Source organism: Amphiura filiformis, unplaced genomic scaffold, assembly GCF_039555335.1.
Source record: "Amphiura filiformis unplaced genomic scaffold, Afil_fr2py scaffold_55, whole genome shotgun sequence".
Taxonomy (NCBI): Eukaryota; Metazoa; Echinodermata; class Ophiuroidea; order Amphilepidida; family Amphiuridae; genus Amphiura; species Amphiura filiformis.
The window spans coordinates 646,356-663,767 of NW_027305519.1; the positions used below are offsets into that span (position 1 = coordinate 646,356).

The 17,412-nt window shown below is 37.7% G+C and overlaps 1 protein-coding gene across 2 annotated transcripts in view; it reads left to right on the plus strand.

Moving 5' to 3' along the window:
* Positions 1 to 2,140: 2,140 nt before the first annotated feature.
* LOC140144453 (uncharacterized) overlaps positions 2,141 to 17,412 on the plus strand; it is a 31,132-nt gene continuing 15,860 nt past the window's right edge. The window contains exons 1-2 of one of the 2 annotated variants that reach the window (XM_072166264.1): positions 2,141 to 2,380; positions 11,678 to 11,816. In XM_072166264.1, the coding sequence (XP_072022365.1) occupies positions 2,367 to 2,380; positions 11,678 to 11,816 (153 nt within the window). In that variant the 5' untranslated portion in view covers positions 2,141 to 2,366. The remainder of the gene's footprint in view (positions 2,381 to 11,677; positions 11,817 to 17,412) is intronic. The other variant, XM_072166263.1, reaches the window with a different exon arrangement.

Below are 17,412 nucleotides of genomic sequence, written 5' to 3' on the forward strand. Positions count from 1 at the left end.
CTATGCTATTTATTGGACAACATAGGCCTAATGCGCATGAAATTTGACCATACAATTTCGGGCCAAGAGGGGGGGGGGGGAAAACGGTTTTTGACGAACCGTTTGGAAATTTTACCCGCCCCCACCCGGGGGGGGCTCATAAATATTGCACGGCGCCGAACGTATTCTGCGTTTTGGTTTCTTTGTTCACGAAATATTGATGTCAAAGTACAAACTTTAGTTGGTCGTTGCACAAATCTAACAGGCAAACCGCAATAATCTGAGAGGACCTAGGGCCTACCACTGATCGGACACGGTAAGAACAGGACAAATGTAGCCTATGTCTGGCTGTAGGCCTATAATTCGATAAGGACAATTCATCCCCCTCCCTGGTGAATCACTTCCCCTCGGTGTTCAACGGCAGCATATAGGCCTACTCTGCGTTTTGAGCACGTTGTTCCCAAACTAGCATGTTAAAGTAGTGCTGAATCAATTCGGTATACACACTAAGTGACACCCAAACCGCAAGGTAGGCATATGAGAACGGAAATGTAACGGTTCCTCATCTCCCCCCCCCCCCCCTCCTCATCACAGTGGGCACCGACAGTAGAATTGTGTTTTGAGCACTTTGTTCCAAAAATATCATGTTAAACTACAAGTAAATCAATTCGGTAAAACACAAATCTAACACGCAAACCGCACTATTGGACAACATTATGCGCAGGAAAATTTGACAATACAATTCACAGACCCTTTCCCCTCACAATGTGTTCAACGACAGGGCATTAGGGCCTAATGCGTTTTGGGGTCCTTATTCACAGAATATTTGTGTCAAGTTACAAGTAACTCCATTTGGTATAACACAAATCTAACACACAAACCGCAGTAGGCCTCCTGAGAGCTAGGCCTACCATGACAGGGCATAGGAACAGGGCAAAGGTCAAATAATTGACGATTCAATGTCCCCTCCGCCACCCCCCCCCCCCGACGGTGATCCGGCCACTTCCCCTCGGTGCTGCATCATAACTGCGTTTTGAACACTTTATTTCCAAAAATATCATGTTAAAGTAATAGTAAATCAATTCGATATGACACAAATATGACACGCAAACCGCACCATTGCAACAGTTAGGATTGACATAGAACGGGGCCAAGACCTGTCTCACCAGCCCCCTCCCCCTAGTGCATATCTGTCCGACCCTAGTAGCCCATGCAATGGCCGCTGGCCGGGGGGGCTAATCCCGGGGCCCAGCTCTAATAGTGACGGTCACTGGTGCACTAACGCCGCAACTTCAAAAACAGAGAAGGTGATATTTTTACGAACTGGTCATTAATAACGCTCACCTTCCCCGTCCCCCAGCACCACCACCTAAAGACCTGAAGGGGTTTTGCCTTGCTCCCAGGGCCCATGCTGTTAAGTGAAATACAGGGGCCTCAAGTCGAGTTAAATAATAATAGATTATAGATGGCGCCCTGCTACTTCAAAAGTTTGGTGACTCTTGATGTCATTCTTAGCTCATTTTAAAGCACTGTGGCAACAGAGGCATCATGAAATAGTAGGTATCAGCTAAATATGGCTAACTCAGTTCGGGGGCACTCGTAATAACCGGGCGTCTCTGATTTCAAAGACGGGTCAGTGATTTCACATACGGGGGTCTGTGATATCATATACGTCGAGCTTTGTTGACAGCTCGGAGCAGCTCGGCACTCGATGCAGCACATCGGAACGAAGCTGAGTGTATTACAATAAGCTTTCCTATGTTTAGCAAATATCTACCTGTGCAAAAATTATATCTAGGCCTATATGTGCAAATTCTGACAAATGGTCCCAGAACAAACTTAGATTGCAATGGCTAAAATCAAATGTTTTGAGGTAAAAAAAATCCCAATAGGCCCCCTACTATCCAATTCATGAATTGGATAGTAAAATTAGCAGGCACTCAAGATGCTCAACTTGGGCTAGCTACAACCCTGATAAGGCCTATACACAAAATTATTCCCACTGCGCTGGGACGTTCATCAAAATTACTTATATCGTTTGCGACTGGGTTTTGAAACTAGGGAGTATGTGATTTATGAGACGTCTCTGAAAATATGATAGGCCTACTGTAAGGTGACATGACGCTTCAAGAGTATTTGATATCAGAGACGTCTTTGAATTAGCAGTGCCCCCGAACTGAAAAGCCGAATCTTGATCAGCAAAATCCAGATAGGAGTTGCTCTATTTTTCCGTGTGGAGGATGAAACTTGATTTTTGATCGCTGCCCAAACTTCAGCCGGATTCTACTGAGTAATCATTTCAGGGGCGGGCTACAGTTGACAGTTGAACTTTCAGCAGTTTTCAACCTGCAATTTCAGTAAATACTACGAACTACTACGATCAAATTATGTCAAGCACAAGGTAAGTCACGACACTAGTCCTTTTACAGTTGTAGGCCCGTTGTAGGCCTGTATCAGTCATGTCAGTGAGTGCCCCGGGGTTTATTGTTCATGGTCACCCACATTGGCATTGCCCATGGTTTGATGATGGTAGCTCAGTACTATTCAAAGGCCTACATGTAGTAATCATGGACGGTAAATAATATTCCGAACGGGATTCCGAATATGAAACGATATTCCCCATCCTCACCGATTTAATACTTTTGTTATTTTTCGTATTTGCTTCCAATTACTTTGTTTCTAAATTTGTGCATGTGTGATGAAAAGACATGTTTAGAACTTGAGTTCTCAAACACATTGTCATTGGCATCAGGTGGGGATTGCACTTTCTTCAAGCTAGCATAATATGGGTAGGGCTTGCATTGGAAATAACAAAAATATTAGAGGGCTCCTTGATTTTTATACAATGTGTTGACAAACACCTTGCAATTGCAATTCATGAATTTTACACAGTGGCGTAGCTGGCGGGGGAAATTGCCCCCCTGGCAAAAATTGCCTGTTTGGGCCCCGCCACCTAGCGCTATTTGGGCCCCGCCCCCTAGCGCATGGAAAAAAGAGGAAAAAAGGAGAGAGAGAAGAAAAAAGGGAGAGGATGGGAAAAAGGGTACTATTTAAGCTATAAAGCCTATATCAAAATGTGTTGCTTTTAGTTTTAGGGCACTAGCGCCTATAAATTTTTTTTTTTTTTTTTTTTGCTCTTCACTTTTTCAAACCACAGGGAAAAAAATTGGGTCAACCTTTTCGGCAAAATTTTTGATTTGGGCCCCCGCCCCATACAGGCTTGCCCCCCCCCTGGAAAAAATCCCAGCTACGCCACTGATTTTACACAGAATTGAATGGTAAAAAAAACCCAAGGCCAAATTAAAAAAGGGTTTTGTTTCACAGCTCCCGTGCACATTAGTTTATTCACCCATAGGGCCTATAAAATTTTTTTCCAGAAAAAGTGTAAAAAATACGATCGAAATGCTGTTTTGACAATTTTAGACCCCTGCTAGATCTTACATGTAGATTACTTCACTTCAATACCATAGAATGGGGAATCTATTAAAGGGACAGTTTTGGCACTCTCTAGATTGTAGAACTTTGTTTCCTGTAGCCCCATGAGCCAAACTTTTGAGGGCGTATATTTATGTCCACCCATGATGCCCCACCATTACCGTATAAAAAATTGAACATAGGCCTATGTGGGGTAAGTCCGCTCAGGGAAGATATAGGGCGAACATGCCCCATCCTCAAAAGGGCAAATTATGTGCCCCTTGTGCACATTTTTGTATTCTCTTCAGGGTATGCAAAATACAAATCGAATAAGGATCGAGTTTATAACTGGGAGCTGCATTAAATCTTTAACAAATCCCATATGTTCCAAATTCATTCATTCATTCATTCATTCATTCATTCATTCATTCATTCATTCATTCATTTATTTATTTATTTATTTATTTATTTATTTATTTATTTATTTATTTATTTATTTATTTATTTATTTATTTATTTATTTATTTTTTATTTTTTATTTATTTATTTTTTATTTATTTATTTATTTATTTATTTATTTATTTATTTATTTATTTATTTATTTATTTATTTATTTATTTATTTATTTATTTATTTATTTATTTATTTATTTATTTATTTATTTATTTATTTATTTTTTTATTTTTTTTTTTTTTTTTTTTTTTTTTTTTATTTAGTCCATTTATGACCCCCCCCATATATTTGGGACCAACACCCTTCTGAAGTAAATGATAGCCCTTTATTCTGAGACCTTGGTTGCGCTTTCAATCTGTAGAAAGTAAAAAAAGATAAGTGTTTTTTAAAATCAAATGTGACAAAATTATATTTCCTCATTTTTGTCCCTATTCACCCCTGTGTCCCTATTCACCCCCATTCTATGGTACAATAGCAGCATCACTTTATTGTTCAATACAACACTGGGACATGGGGAGAACACTTCATTCTCACAATGAACATTGTAGTCTGCAAACAATTTAATTCTATTCGACAATGCCTCACACACACGCCAAGCAATTCCAAAAAGTTGACAGCCCTGGCAAGCTTCCTTTTGCTTGCATATTTTTGAAGTCGACTATACCTTGCACTTCTTTTGAAGTCGACTATACCCGATGACCCCCTTTTTTAAAAGTCATACCCGATGATCCCCCTTTTTTTAGTTGCGGCTACCCAATGACCCCCTTTTTTGGTTGCGGCTACCCAATGACCCCTTTTTTTCTAGATTTTCTAGAATAGCATGATCATCAAAATGGCAAAAAAAATGCCGAAATTGTCAAATTTTGCTCAATTTTTTCAAAATTATGCCGAAAGTTTCATAATTTTGCTTAACTTTTCTACCCGATGACCCTTTTTTAAAAATCTTATACTCATGAGTATCATTTTGGCAAGTGCAATGACCCCGTTTTTTCAAAATATTATAGGGGGCCTACCCAATGACCCCCTTTAAAAAATAACGCTTTGTACCCGATAAGCCCCTACTTCGCGACGCTGGTTGGCACATACTGGTCACTTCTAAAGTAGAGTGCCCCCCCCCTGGTGTTGTCACAAAAATCGTGCTACACTTGCAATATTGATGCGCAAGTCATCCTTATGTTTTAAAATGGTTAGACTGTCACACTTTATAAAAAAAACTGTGTCTTGTGCATGATCTTAATGTTTTTTGGTCATCAAAATGCAAAATCATTTATAAAACCAAGTGGATTTCAACTGCCAATCCTGTGTTTTGTGATACTAGCAAATGCCACTTCACTGATTTTGTCAGATGATGAAACTGCCAGACAATATAACCATGGACTAGACTGTGAAATTTTTTTACAGTCTTTTATTTCTACAGTCCATGCTTTGACTATTACTAGCTCTGGAAACAAAGATGACCCATTATCCCAGGGGAAAATTAGCCCATTATTTCTAAGACTATCCATGCCTTCAAGGTGAAATAAACCTACCCATGTCATTTTACTGTCTGACCATGGTTTAGCCTGCTGGTTTCATGTTTATCCCCCCCCAACACCCTGTCTTGTCATCCTGGTTTTACTCTACTCATGAAGCTACAAATCCCTGCCATAAATAGTTGGAACACTTGTGTCCGGGCTTGTGTCATAGTACATGTAGGACTGTTTGAAACCATATATTTCTGTTATACTTGATATTAAAATTTTGCTTTCTTTGGTCTGAAGCCCGGGGTCTGAAGTCTGAACCCTTCCCTACATGTACTAATACAACCCCCAAGGGGTGATTCCCCTTGTGATTTGCAAAAAATGAGGTAAAAGGAAGGAAAAAGAGAATGTGCACCCCAATTAATCATAACTAAAACTATAGGCCTATTGTTATGGTCGGTATTCATTTGTACAGTAAAACAAAAAAACAAAAAAAATTCCAGATTTTCCAGACTAGGGTCGGTCAGTGGAGGACAAGCAGCAAACAATCTTTATTTTTTATTTTTGCCTTATATGCAAAGCACTTGGATACATGAAAGGAGCTGTAATAATGCCATCATTTATTTTATTTATTTTATACTATTGCAGTGGTATTCATTACTAGAAATCAAAACTGGAGTATTCCAGTTTCCCTGCTACAAGTATGAAAAGTATCAAAGGTCAAATTGTGGTTGGCTAAGACCAGAGTTAATGCAGGGAACTTTGATTATTATCGGGAATTGCCTGTCACACATGATCGCACACAAGGTCTTAGGCAATTGGTCGGACCTCATCTGCCCAGAACATATTGACCCAGATCAGCATACCGCCATATCCTTCCCGACAAATTTGGGGTCAAAGGGGAATTTCTTGTATATAACCAAATACCTTCAAAATGCTTCTTCTGCCACATGATTATATAGCTCAATGAGAGCTGGCTCAAAATATGCTGAGGTGTCCATCATATATTTTGACATCTTTTTTTAATAATTTAGAAATGGAATACTAGTTTTGCAGTGGTATTCAATTTAAGTAAAATCCTTTCACTCTAAATAATAAAAATAATAAAAATAGCTGTAAAATGCCTATTTTTACACTCTTGTTTATAACATCAAAACTTTTTTCAACAGCTTTTAATTTTTTTATGGATCCTTATAGAAATTCATGTGACCTGTTTCCCAAAATGGTGCAGTAAACCAATCAAAAAAAAACAGAAAAGGCATTATGAATTATAAGTATCAAGAAAAGGATTTAAAAGTTTGCCTTTGCGTATGTTACTATTGTCTGTCAAACTTTTGATTGATTTTGAAGTCCCTCAGTTTTTTATAAACAAAGACTTGAAGCATAAACTAAAGGGTAAATCTATTGTAAATAACTTCATTTCTCCATATTATAATCAATTTGTAAGTTGCCATCTTTTTTGAACATATAACAATTTTAAAATTTTTCTTGAAATGTCTGTCAAAATATAACATCACAAACGGTGCTGTAATTCCTCTTAGGGTGATACAGCTAATATGCTACATGACATAGGACCTAGCTTTGTGGCACTATCACAGAAGCTTTTTGATGACACAATCCATTGAGTGTTGTCTGTCAAACATTTTGATAAGTAACATACATAAGATTTGTATGTGTCGTCAAAATAACATCATAATTTGTTAAAAAAAATTTCACTTGATGTTCACATTATGATGATAGTTTAGAGTTTATAAAAGTGTTTTAAAACATGTGATTTATAAACTGCATGTGATCTTTATTCAATTTCCCATCTTGAACTACTGTTTTTTGCCAAATTATTATTCTGTATGTTACATTTGACAGACATCTTGCGTATGTTATGGCTTGACAGCTCAACAATCAGTTGCTGACTACACTAAATAACCACAAAATACCTTATGTAATACTTTATAAATTTTATTTGATTGCAGAAAATCATCAAAATTGTGTCTGTTATAACGTCAAACTAGAAAATTAAATTTGTGAAGTAAATGGTCTATCTTATCTTTCTTTTAGTGTATTATGAGCGATATATGTGCATACTATAATTTAAACCTGGTTGGAGACCAAAAGAAAAGAGCTGGAAAAATAATTGTGTGTTACACTTTTATGACACCTTAGCTTATTTTGAGCCATATGCATTGACTTTACCCAGTGTCTTTAACTTGTACACTGAATTGGGGTCAAAGGTCATTAAGGGGGTACATTCTTACAATTGCATTATCTGTAAGGGGGCTCAAACTCAGTGACAACAAATCTCATGACATGGGAAACATTTTGCACGGGTCACTTCAAACGTCATGTAGAGATCAAATTCTAGAAATGCATTTCCTGGACATCTGTAGTGTAGGGGTACAGGCTCAAACTCGGTGACAACAAACTTAATGATCAGGGGAACATTTTGGAACACTTTGCAGGGGTCAGGTCAAAGGTTGTATGGGGTCAAATCTTATCATTTCATTTTTTTGGATATCTATAAGGAATACGGGGCTCAAACTCATGTGACAACAAATCTCATGGGGAACATTTTGCAGGGTCAGGTCAAAGGTCAGGCAGAGGTCAAATTTTAGAAATGCATTTTCTGGATCTGTAAGGGGTATGGGGCTCAAACTCGATGACAAAAAAATTAACGACCAGGGGAACATTTTGGAACACTTTGCACTGGTCAGCTCAAAGGTCATCTGGGGTTAAATCTTAGAATTTCATTATCTGGATGTCTGTAAGAGGTACAGGGCTCAAACTCGGTGGCAACAAACCTCATACCTCATGGCCAGGGGAAGGTTATGGAATATCATGCAGGGGTCAGAGGTGTCCGGTCAAAGGTCATCTGGGTCAAATCTTAGCATTGTATTTTCTGGACATCTGTGTTTAGCTTCAATATGGCAATATTTTTGCACGCTTCGCGCATAATTGTATCACTACCTTATTCTGTTACCAAATGGTGGTGGATTTTAAACAATACTTCAAGAAATGTGTCCAACTACACCCCCCCCCCCCCCCAAATGTCAAAAAAGAAATCTACGCCACTGAATAAGATATACACTTTGTTCAAAAATTGTATCTAATTTTATATAAATATTTTTTGTGACTTTCTCAATCAAAACTTTTTTCTCCATCCCCTGCACCAAAAGAAATGGTATTTGAATTACCGGGTAATGAATTCCTTATTAAATTTCATTCAAAAATGTTTACTAATACTATACAGAATATGATTGCATGTAAAGTGTCTGTGTGATACATACACAGGGCTTATTCTTATTGGCTGAATGCTCTGTTGAGCCATGACATCGTACCTAATAATCAAATGTCCTCATTGCAATAGAGATAGTTTGTAATGCAAAAACTGCGAGCGCTCCATGTGATGCAATTGGGTCATCATGCAAAAGTACATGGTCACGGAAAGCTTGACCGGCCAAGGCTGTCCTCCGTGGCATGGCCGTCCGTGTGTCTAGCACCCGAGGGGTCGGGGATTTGAAACCGCACCCGAGAAAATTAAAATTCTCTTCATCATGTTCATCTTCTTCCTTCCTTCCTTCCTTCCTTCGTTCCTTCCTTTGTTCACTAACCCTAACCCATCTAAAAGCCACAAAAAGCGACAACAGCAAAAGAAACTGAGTGCAGGTATTCCATGTGATGTGATCGCATCATCATGCGCAAGCACATATAATGGTCAAAGTAAGCTTGGCCGGTCAAAGTAATCCTCCGTGGCAAGGTATGGCCGTCCGTGTGTCTTATACCCGAGGGGTCGGTGATTCAAAACCGCACCCGAGAAAATGAAAATTATCTTCATCTTCCTCTCTTTCTTTTTTTCCCTTAGCATAGCGTGGGTCATCATATCATCACATGGGGTCATCATCACCAGGTCTGATGAGGAGAGGGCTCAAGCCATTATTCTGCAATTTTCCTATGGGATTTTATACAATTTCAGATCAATTTGGGGAGGGCACACTACCAAACTGTCACTTTCCGTGTCTTTTCTGTTTTATGGTCCATTTGACGAAAGTTTTTATTACACAGTATACACACTTTTTATACACATGAAAACAACAACACACATTTTTTGATTTCTTCATTATGTTTTATTCACTTTTAAAAATTATTACAGTTTTATTTATAAGGCCTAAAATGTTTGATTGGCGAAACCCGACCTATCCTAAACTTAGACCTGACCATACCATAGACTTTTTTCTTTTTCTTTTCTTTTTTTTTCTTTAAAAGTAAATATTTATATTGCTTGTGCTCTCATTCCACTGATGATGTGTAGGTGTGCCAACACCTATACGAAACAGTGCTGTGTCGAATGATGGTTTAAAATAATACCAAGATTCACTACATTTAAATATATTTCTGCTCCTTTTTAGTTGAGCACTTTATCTGTAGTGATGGTTTCATCTAAGTTTACTCTTGTTATATTTTTATAAATTTTTTAAAAATCAAATAAAAAAGCAAATAAAAAAATGAAGAAGAAGAGTTCCAAGGCCTTATCGCATCAGTGCAATTTACAGCTTTAAAAGTTAAAAAATAATCCCTACCTACCTACCCTAATTTTTATGTTACGCCAATCAACCCATCTTTCTTAGGCCTAAATGAAATCCTGATTTCTGATTTCTACCTCCAATTCTGTGAAATTTGTCATCAGTCCGTATCACATTCACGGATAAGTTATGGCTTAAATTAAATACAAGCCATCTCAAAACCTTGCTGTGTTATGAAGATACAGAAAAAAAATCATTCGGGAGTATCACTATTCCGTATACTTTAAACACGTCTGCTCAGCATAAACCTGCTCCATCCACCCCTTCCTAAACCTTAATCAATTCACATCACATGACCAATCAGTTTTTTGTTGTTAAGGGAAGGGGTATGAACGTTTGGACAGTATTTATTGTGGGACATTAAAGCACATCAGACATATCGAATTGCATTCTGAATACGAAGAATGTCGTTCTGATATCAAATAATTTTGATTTTTTGAAATTCACAATGTAATACACATTTTATGGCAAATCATTAAAAATTTATATTTTTGATATAACAGTACTTGAAGTAAACTTTATAAATCTGATGATTTATACTAAAAGTGTATGTAGGTGGGATGAAAAGCCGACGATCAATTGAAAATTTTGACCTTTCGTATTGAAGATATGGATTTTTTTTTCCAAAACACCAAAAAAAAAAAAAAAGGTTTTTTGGGAAAAAAATCCATATCTTCAAAATTTTCAATTGATCGTCGGCTTTTCCTCCCAGCTACATACACTTTAAGAATTTATCATTAGATTTATAAAATTTATTTCGATGATTGTTGTATATATCAAAAATTTGAAAACTATCAAATTTGTCATAAAATTTGTATTTTATATCGTGAATTTCAAAAATGAAAATTATTTGATATCAGAAAGACATGCTTCGTATTCAGAATGCAATTCGATACGTCTGAGGTGCTCTCATGTCCCACAAAAAATATTGTCGAACCACCATAAACGCTCATTCTAGATCCCTTAATGTTGTACTAGACAGTCTTTGAGAATTTTAATTTGACCCTGGTACTGACTTTACGTATTGGTTACTCTTTCAGGGGGATGTCATTTTCTTCGGAAGGGGGTGGGTCATGAATATGTCGGTGACCGGAGTAAATTTTTTTCATAACCCCCCTATCGCGGGTTAAATTATTTTACGACCCATCATATCTCAGATCGAAAAATTTTATGACCCCCCCTTCTGCCTTCACAGACTGACTACAAATTATTCATTGCTGGAACTAAGACGCGGAGCGCACAAAAACTTAAATGCGAAAAAAGTGTGCGGAGTGCGTTAAAATTTTGATCGTAAGTGTATAGAAGGTGCACGGACCGTGCAAACATTTTGAATCATATATCTAAAGATTGTGCATACATTTTGATAGTAAGTTAAAAGATTGCTTGTGCAGCGTACAAAAATTTTGGGTCACCAGCCCTTAATAATTCTATAACCCCCCCCCCCTATTTTTGGTGTAAACAAATTATAACCCCCTATTTTTGGTCTAAAAATTCTATGAGCCCCCTCCCTCAGTATATTCATGACCCACCCCCTTCCAAAGAAAATGACAGCCCTCTTAGTTCCTAAATGTATTCAGTAAAAAAAAAGTGGGAAGAATTGGGAAAAAGATAATGGTCTGAGAATGTAGAGATCATGTGGTAGAAGGTCAAAATTAACTTATGCTTATATGGGAATGTTTTAATAGTCATACAAAACTATATGGGAAAATGGTAGGGGAAAATGCACACACTGTCAATACAAAAATGCTTACAACATATATTTTCATACAAAATACATACTTCGCTGATTTATTACAGGAATAGGTTTACTGATGAGCAAAGAGCAATATTAAAGGAGTACTGGGATAAAGGAATGAAGAGCAGTGGGACACAGGAGGCGAAAAAGATGGTGCAAGAAGTGATGGCAAAAACCAGGTTGGAAAAGAAACAAGTGCAGGTTAGTACGCTATTTATTAATTTGAAAGCTTTTGAGGCTGTTTTACTGTACATGTAAACAAATGGAGTTTAAGTATATGGGCAGCATCTTTACTGAAGACGGGAAGATAGACCGAGAAATTGAAACCAGATGCCAGAAAGCAAACAACATCACCTTCATGATTGGGTCTATACTTTCCCACCCAGCCGTACCAATGGATGCAAAAAGAACAATCATCAACGCAATCTATACTCCGACTCTCTGCTACCAGGCACAAACATGGGCTATGAACAAAAAGACTGAACGGAAGATCACCACCTGTGAAATGAAATGCCTACGAAAAGCTGTAAACAAGACACGACGGGACAAAATTAGGAATGAAGTCATCAGAGACATGGTTGGCACCACGCCTATGCTAGACCAGATTGAAAGCCATCGCATCAAATGGTTTGGTCATCTTATGCGCATACCCGCAAATCAACCAGCCCTGCGGACCTACAACAGCAAACTGTCCGGTACCAAGCCTCTAGGAAGACCAAGAAGAAGATGGATTGATGAGGGGGTCAAGAAAATCCTGACAAGGCACAACACCAACCTGACAGATGCTACCCATGCAAGGAGAGGAATAAGAGTAGATGAGGTTGGAGAGGAGAGGAATAAGAGTAGATGAGGTTGGAATTTGTTGACGTTTGCAACATCTGATTTGTCACCAAAAGACCCTATTTTTTCAAATGCATTTCCATTCATTTTATATTTAGCTTTCAGTTATTTTGATCATACGGATAAAGTTTGCAAATTGGGTAGGAAAGTAAAATAGCACAACCAATGAAAAGATAAATTAAGAAAATCCAACAACAACAACAACAAACAAACAAATCATATATAACATCTTGGGAACAAATTTACAATTTATGCTAAATAATTGATTTTTTCCATGTGGGTCAAAATATTACTTCTGTAACCACTTAGGCCCTTTGTTCTGAGGTGTGACTCTAAAAGTTAATTGGGCAACTATTTTGAGATTTATACTTCAATATAATGTAAGATGTGTCGATGGAGGGGCCGGGGCGGGTGAGCCCCATAGGATTGCACACAGTTAAATGGCTTATCTCTTGCCTGAGTCACCCTGCTTGTGAACATATTTTTAAGGAAATTTTGATGAGGAATTCAATTATGCTATAAGTTTTAGTGGCAGACATGGAGGAAAAAGTTTTGATTGATAATATCATACAAATTGTAAAATTATCTTACAATTTTTGACCACCCTGTATGTTAACAAGAGTCGCAACTCGCAAGGGATACCAAACTCTTCCTAATTTGTTTGAAGGGCCCATGCAATGTCTTTCTAATTCCATATTTATTATGAGCTACATTTCTTTCAGAAAAAGAAAATATGGGCTTCACATTGACAATTAAGGAAAATGCTAACTTTGTTGATATTCCACCATGTATATTTTACCCACTCTGTATTATGATGTTATACTTTGTTGATTTGGCATATATTTGTAATATAAGCTTTCCAGAAATATATGCTAATAATGGTCTAAAATGTATTCATAAAAGTTGTGTTGAAGTCAATCAAAATTGGTGATATTTTTATCATTTTAAACATTATGTTATTATTCAAAGGATGACCAATTCATGACATATGACCAGCTACATGCACACCAGGCATGCACACTCATATCTTTAAATAAAAAAAGGAAGGTGACCTTTAATTGGAAAATCAAATTCTTTAAAATTCCAATATAACATAAAATGTTGTTCCTTTCAAACATTCATGCAAAAATTCATGTATTCTTGTAAATGCGACTAATTCCTTATGGATTTACTGACATTATGTACATACAGCGTGATACATAATCATGATGATCACGTAATAATTTGATATCAAATGAGAGATCATATTTTTCTTATTAACATATGTAGTGAAATTATGAGTTCCAAATCGGCATATTTCCGAGATATCATCGAAAAACTGTTGAATTTTAGTCTCAAACGTACTACCACAGTCGAGACTAAATCAACAATTGTTTTTGATGATTTCTCCAGAAATTCCCAATTTGGAATGCCTAATTTCAACAAGTTAATGAGAAAAATGTATAATGAGCTTTCACCTGATACCAAAATCTGCATCATGATGCAGTCATGTCTACAGTAGAATTCATCTCGACCTTTGCAGGACTTAACGGGTTATGCCATTTTAAATCGACTTTCGAAAAGTTTTTTGATACATTCATTGATTTAAAAAAAAGTAAAAATCGGAGTTTAACAAATAACGGTTCAAATGAAAGCCATTATTGGGGGCTAATTGTTGTATCACTATGATAGGCCTGACACCAATATAAACACTTGTTTTGGTGACCCAAGTTCATGGTCATTTCTGCTCACGCACTTTTTTACAGATGGCCTGGAATTTCATATTTCGGTTTCAGCGATTGAAAGAAAAAGGTGGTATGTTTTTGAAAAGCGTTTCCGCTTGGAATGTAGATAGTTATTGTTGCTATTACTCTTGCGATTTTAATTTATGCCCTCTTTAGCCGACAATTTTCAATGCATTTTACACAATAGATACATTAAGCTTGCATAAATACCGCTATTTTTAACAGTATCGTTTTTGTTAACCAACATAACATCAAAAAGAGTTCTCAAGACTTTGATGAGACCATAGATACCAAATCGGACTACATGTGATGAACAGATTTTACACTAGAATCAAAAGAACCAGCGTAGGCCCTCTCAAAATGTACTTTTTTAAAATATCGCGTTGTGATAAAAATGACTGCCTTTTCCTTGTTTTTTATAACAAGGATAAGCTTTCTTACCTCAAACTTCAAGCGTAGTGCTGTCTCAGTGTCCGTTACTGGTTAGTATTATTCCGATTATGCGATTTTCATGATTTAGGCCTGCTTAGCCTACATTTGAGCAACTATTTGCCCACACCGTGTACGAATATATTCCAAATATGGCGCTGCATTCAGTATCACACTAAGCGACAAGGTTATACTAAGATGTGTAAGACTTTCTGACACTATATTCACGGTTGTTCTAATGGCTATTCAAACTTATGACAAATTTGGCTGGTTTGCGTTGTTCAATACCATTTCACCTAGTCTTGGTACCAGCCGGTTCGTGCTCCTCCGTCACTAACGCTGACGGAGGAGCACAAACCGCTGGTACCGAGATTTATTTCACCTATGATGTGACAGTGGCGTCACATCCGGGTCACGATCAGTATAAAGCTGGTTTCCACAGAGGAGTAAGATATCTTACTCCTCTGTGCAGAATTCATACTACCATGCCGGTTGCAATGGCGGCGTGGTAGGCGCACGCGCATTGCAGACATCGGACACAATCAAGACTTGTCATTGGTTGCTCTGCCGCTTGCCGGTGTTCGTGATCGCGCGCCATTATCGTGATGAAGGCACCAGCCGAAATGTCCGTTTTCCAGAATGCAATGAACAGAACTCTGTACTCCCCGGGGAGATGATGTATTTTGCGACACTCATGGCGGGAAAGAGATATGAAACGAATTGTATTAGGCGCAGCATCACTCGCTGGAGTTCGATATACAACGCACGCGCGCTTAAAGACACCGCATAGATCTTGGCGAGCGAAACAGCTGTTCACAGCGTTGACATCACTGCCACATCGGGGTGAAAAATGGTATAGGTAATAGATGACTATGAAACCTCAAACTCGCCCCTCTAACTCGATAAGGTTGGCAATTGAAGCAGGCCTCAGTTTAGCGAACTTTGTCTAGTTTAATGCGATCATGCGAAGTGCAAGCGCCGCTCAGACTGTGAAGGTTTCTGGATACCGAAGATGGGTTTAGATTAGGCCTATATCATGTCCTCTAGGCCATATAATGTATCTTTGGAAAGGAAAGTCTAATCTCGGAGCCTATTCAATTGAGAAGGGACTGGATTTTGTCATAATAATATAAAAATTAATACTTAATGCCTCGCGATTTTTTTGATATCCAGCCATAGTACCAGTATTTTAATTGATTAAACTGAACATAAAGCTATATCTTTACTAGCTTCATGCACTAATTTGCAGACCCGCCCGGCCTTCTACATGTAGTGAGTACCACATTAGATTGTGTTTACAAGAAATAATAAGCGCTGCCTCCTCGAAATTTCTTATGCCATCAGCTTTGATGATTAAATATTATCTACAACTCGGCACCTGTGTTCAAGGCCTTTCTTTTATCTATTGACCTCAAAAGAAAGGATTAGAATGATCAGAATGCCGTCCCTGACCCCTTTCCACACATTAATAATGAGTCGGTAAGGGAACGTGCTACCGTTATACTTCAATGAGTACGTATGGCTGCTAGCAGTTCAATGGCCTTATTGTGATCTGGCGGGAGTTTTAAAAGCACGGTCCCTGACTGCGTGGGCATATTTCCGGACAAGGAACAATAGAGACCAATTGCCTGGCAATGGCGTCACATGTAATCCCAGTCTATAGTGTGATTAGAACATTATAGGCTGGTGGTCACTTATAAATGCGATAATGAAAAGTCCAATGCGATTATTAATGTATTTTCTAAAATGAAAAGAACCACTTTTTAGCGGGAATTTTTGTATGTTACACAGCTGAAGTTGTGAAAGGGTTGAAAGACTACAATATTACGGCTTAAACAAAAATTTCTTTGTTTGGTCGTTATTCCTATAGACTCATCCCTTAAACCCCATTAAAAGCTATGAAACCAAAATAACACTCATTGAAGCAGCTCAACTGATTAAATCAGATCTTTTCTGGTTGTGCACAAGTGTCTGTTTTCAATGTGCGACATCGCAATAAAGCTGGTATTATAGCTTCAGTTGGGTAACCGATTATAAAGGAAGCGAAAGGAAACAATGGTATGTGTACCTTTGTTCACGAAATGAGACAAAGACCTGCTTTTTGTTAACCAGCATTCTTCAAAATGAGCAACATAATGATTGTTGACTTAACACGGTTTGGAAATAATTTCTTCATATTTTTGGTGTTATCTGTCGTTTACATATCCTTCCTAAAACACAAAAGTGCGACCCTCTCCAAACATCTAAATTAGCTAAAAATTTAGGACATGTTACAAAACTATATTTTCTAGAATCTATTTAGAATAGTTTAAATGTAGCTTGTACCGTTTTTTGTGGCATCCTTCAGAACGGAGCTGCCCGTTACCAATATAGCTCAATATTTTCGGTCAAATCTCCATTCAATTAACACGGGAGTTGGCTATGCTTTGCCCTCACTCATATTTTACAAAAGTGCAACCATTTCTGAACATCTAACCTAGCTGTAATTTTAGGTCATGTTAGAGAAACATATTTGCTAGAAGTTTGGGAGAATAAATTTTTAAAAATATTGGCTGGTTATTTTTCACACAGTGATGTTAACTAAGCAAGTGTCCATTCTTCCAACATACATCATTTGTAGAGGTCACGCGTCAATGGTGAGAGCACTGTGTATTGTGTATAGGAAAACGGACAGTAACTGCAGTATGTTTTGCTATTTTGATGAAAAAAAGTGGCGCAGCCATGGCCACCCCGGTTCCGACGGAACCAACAACATTGTATTGCTTTAATTGTAGCAGTATTTGTTACTCATACTTTACGCTTTA